We start from the raw sequence: 3,749 nt of genomic DNA, 5'->3' as shown, positions 1-3,749 counted from the left end.
TCGGGGGACACTTGGAGAGGAGAATGAGGGGCTTCTTCCCAGTGGGCAGAACCAAAGGCAGTACCGATGACTTGAACCTGGGCTCTGCAGAGCAAACAAGACTTTCCCGTATTCCAATTCCCAGGTAGTGGTTTATGTTTAGGCCACTGGCTTGGCTGCCGGCTGTAGATTCCATTGACTGGCTCACAAAATTAAGTTCCTTGTTCCTCACGTGGATGCCATCAGATCCCTGGTGAAGAATCCCGTGGAACAAAGCTGTAGATGTGTTCTGATAAGATGAGAGAGGCAGACAAATGGTCACATGAACAGAGAGACTGTGGAGGACTGGATGCTGCCTTGGCCTGGGGGAGGGCCCACGGTATTTAGCAGTCCACGCACGTTCTATTCCAGCAGCCCTGTGAGCTTGGCCTTTCCCTACCCTCTACTGGGCCTGGAGGCACAGCCCAGAGGTAGATTATATTTCACTGCTGCCCAGCCCATCAGGGCTAAAAGTATATTGTCACAACCTAATGCTGAATTGGTAAAAGCAACCATTAAGGAGCTGTACGGAAAAACAGCATTTCTGATTTCTTAGCATCTGATTTGTCAAGAATGTGTTTATAATTTGAATATAAAATGACCCTTTCAACTTGCCCACCTCCTAAGCAGCAAGAAAAGGAGGATGGAGGCACTGACTCCTCACTTTGTAGCTGAGGATTTTCACTAACTCAGGAACATGCACGAGGAAGCCTACAGTTCTATCACAAGCCGTTTACTCTCATGATAATTGCTTCCAACATATAACTCCATGATGACTGACCAAAGAGTGAGTAACAATAACAGAGACAGGTAAGAGTCCCATCAACAAATTGCTAAACCTCCAAGTATATCTGGTGATGCTACTTATGAAGAGACCGGATACATACAAATAAGGAATTTTGAACTTTGCTTTGATATATACAAGTGAAGGATTGGGACAAAGAGTGGGAAAAGAAGTGTGATTTGGGGAAACTAACAAGTAAATATATGTGTCTAAAATGAAATTACCTTTTTGGGTGCTACGTGATGATGGTGACCAATCTGATGAAAATTCACTAAGTAAGCTGGGACAGGAACTTATGATTTCACAATTCACCAGAAAGATGAAAGTAAAAATGAAAACTCTTTTTTACTAAATGGTAGATATATGTTGAACAAACTATCTGGGAATCAAATCATAAAGGGGAAAAGGTGGGAGACCCAGGAAGTCCTGAATATGACCATAAACACAAATTCACTACCATCAATTAAGAGATCTTTGATTGAATTTATTTTTTCCAGATCCAAGCTGCCTTTTTTTTTTTTTTTTTTTTTTGAGACGGAGTCTTGCTCTGTCACCCAGTCTGGAGTGCAGTGGTCTGATCTCGACTCACTGAAATCTCTACCTCCTGGGTTCAAGCTACTCTCCTGCCTCAGCCTCCTGAGTAGCTCAGATTACAGGCATGCACTGCCCCACACAGCTTGTGTGTGTGTGTGTGCGCGCGCGCGAGTGCGCGGGCGCGCGGGCGCGTGTTTTGAGTAGAGACGGAGTTTCACCATGTTGGCCAGGTGGTCTCAAACTCCTGACCTCAAGTGATACTCCCATCTCCGTCTCCCAAAGTGCTGAGATTACAGGCATGAGCCATCAAGCCCAGCCTGATCCTGTTTCTTTTTGTAATGGTTCCTCCTAGTCAAGGACCCGCCCTCAGCAAGCATGGGGTCATTCCCTCCAATGGGGAACAGCACAAGCTACAGCTTTAGGAAACCCTTCATGCAGCACTTATGGACAGATTGAACCCGAAAGGAGCAGACCGGAATGTGTATAGAGAATGGGACACTCAATCAATTCTAATTAACTCTCAATTATATAGTATTTGCAGACCATATAGATGTAAATTCAACTATGGAAGAGTTTAACTATTAACCATTGGCAAAAGCAATTGATGGAAACAAATGCCAATACCAATTGGTGAGTAAAAATCCTAAATGGGTCGTCGGCAAAGCCTGAGTCCTGTCCTCTCGCTCTCCTCCCCGGGCAGCATGAGCTTCACCACTCGCTCCACCTTCTCCACCAACTACTGGTCCGTGGGCTCCGTCCGGGTGCCCAGCTACAGCGCCCGGCCGGTCAGCAGCACGGCCAGCGTCTATGCAGGCGCTGGGGGCTCTGGTTCCCGCATCTCCATGACGCGCTCCGCCACCTTCCGGAGCAGCATGGGGGTCGGGGGCCTGGCCGCGGGGATGGCCGGGGGTCTGGCAGGAGTGGGAGGCATCCAGAACGAGAAGGAGACCATGCAAATCCTGAACGACCGCCTGGCCTCCTACCTGGACAAAGTGAGGAGCCTGGAGACCGAGAACCGGAAGCTGGAGAGCAAAATCCGGGAGCACCTGGAGAAGAAGGGACCCCAGGTCAGAGACTGGGGCCATTACTTCAAGACCATCGAGGACCTGAGGGCTCAGATCTTCGCAAATACTGTGGACAATGCCCGCATCGTTCTGCAGATTGACAATGCCCGTCTTGCTGCTGATGACTTTAGAGTCAAGTATGAGACAGAGCTGGCCATGCGCCAGTCTGTGGAGAGCGACATCCGTGGTCTCCGCAAGGTCACCGATGACACCAATGTCACTCGGCTGCAGCTGGAGACAGAGATCGAGGCTCTCAAGGAGGAGCTGCTCTTCATGAAGAAGAACCATGAAGAGGAAGTAAACGGCCTACAAGCCCAGATTGCCAGCTCTGGGTTGACCATGGAGGTAGATGCCCCCAAATCTCAGGACCTCGCCCAGATCATGGCAGAAATCCGAGCTCAATATAACGAGCTGGCTCGGAAGAACCGAGAGGAGCTGGACAAGTACTGGACTCAGCTGATTGAGGAGAGCACCACAGTGGTCACCACACGGTCCACTGAGGTTGAAGCTGCTGAGATGACGCTCACAGAGCTGAGACGTACAGTCCAGTCCTTGGAGATCGACCTGGACTCCATGAGAAATACGAAGATCAGCTTGGAGAACAGCCTGAGGGAGGTGGAGGCCCGCTACGCCCTGCAGATGGAGCAGCTCAATGGGATCCTGCTGCACCTGGAGTCAGAGCTGGCACATACCCGGGCAGAAGGACAGCGCCAGGCCCAGGAGTACGAGGCTCTGCTGAACATCAAGGTCAAGCTGGAGGCTGAAATCGCCACCTACCGCCACCTGCTGGAAGACGGCGAGGACTTCAGTCTTAGTGATGCCCTGAACAGCAGCAACTCCATGCAAACCATCCAAAAGACTACCACCCGCCGGATAGTGGATGGCAAAGTGGTGTCTGAGACCAACGACACCAAAGTTCTGAGACATTAGGCCAGCAGAAGCAGGGGACCCTTTGGGGAGCAGGAGGCCAATAAAAAGTTCAGAGGTCAAAAAAAAAAAAATCCTAAATGACTGGTATCAATTTTATCAATTACTGACCTTTTAGTAGTTAAAAAAAAAATGAACACATTCACCACTTGTAGTCTACAGTAAGTTTATTTAACCGACTCAACTTGGGAATTCTGTTCCTGCAGATTCTGACAGTGGGTGCCATATTGGATTACTTTTCTAACTGTGGGAAAAGATACGACAATTTTACCGTAAAGGCAAAAGAGTAAATATCTCCTCTGAGAAATCTGACTAGGCCAAGAGAAAAGACCAAAAGATGTTGGCACTATAGATTTTCTGATGAAACATTCCAGACAGATTATCCCATAGGACATTTCATAATTGATAAGCTCTACCTATGA

The 3,749-nt window shown here is 48.5% G+C and overlaps 1 protein-coding gene across 1 annotated transcript; it reads left to right on the top strand.

Moving 5' to 3' along the window:
• The first annotated feature begins 2,037 nt into the window (after positions 1 to 2,037).
• On the top strand, positions 2,038 to 3,390 carry LOC110569344 (keratin, type I cytoskeletal 18-like). The gene has a single exon (XM_064360432.1). It carries the CDS (start codon positions 2,038 to 2,040, stop codon positions 3,328 to 3,330), a length of 1,293 nt encoding a protein of 430 aa, XP_064216502.1. The 3' UTR covers positions 3,331 to 3,390.
• The last annotated feature ends 359 nt before the right edge of the window (positions 3,391 to 3,749 follow it).

Source organism: Aotus nancymaae, unplaced genomic scaffold (genome assembly GCF_030222135.1).
Source record: "Aotus nancymaae isolate 86718 unplaced genomic scaffold, 86718_ANA_hifiasm-v0.15.2.pri h1tg000040l, whole genome shotgun sequence".
NCBI lineage: Eukaryota > Metazoa > Chordata > Mammalia > Primates > Aotidae > Aotus > Aotus nancymaae.
Note: the sequence above shows the minus strand (reverse complement) of the source record. Positions and strands in the feature narration are given on the sequence as shown.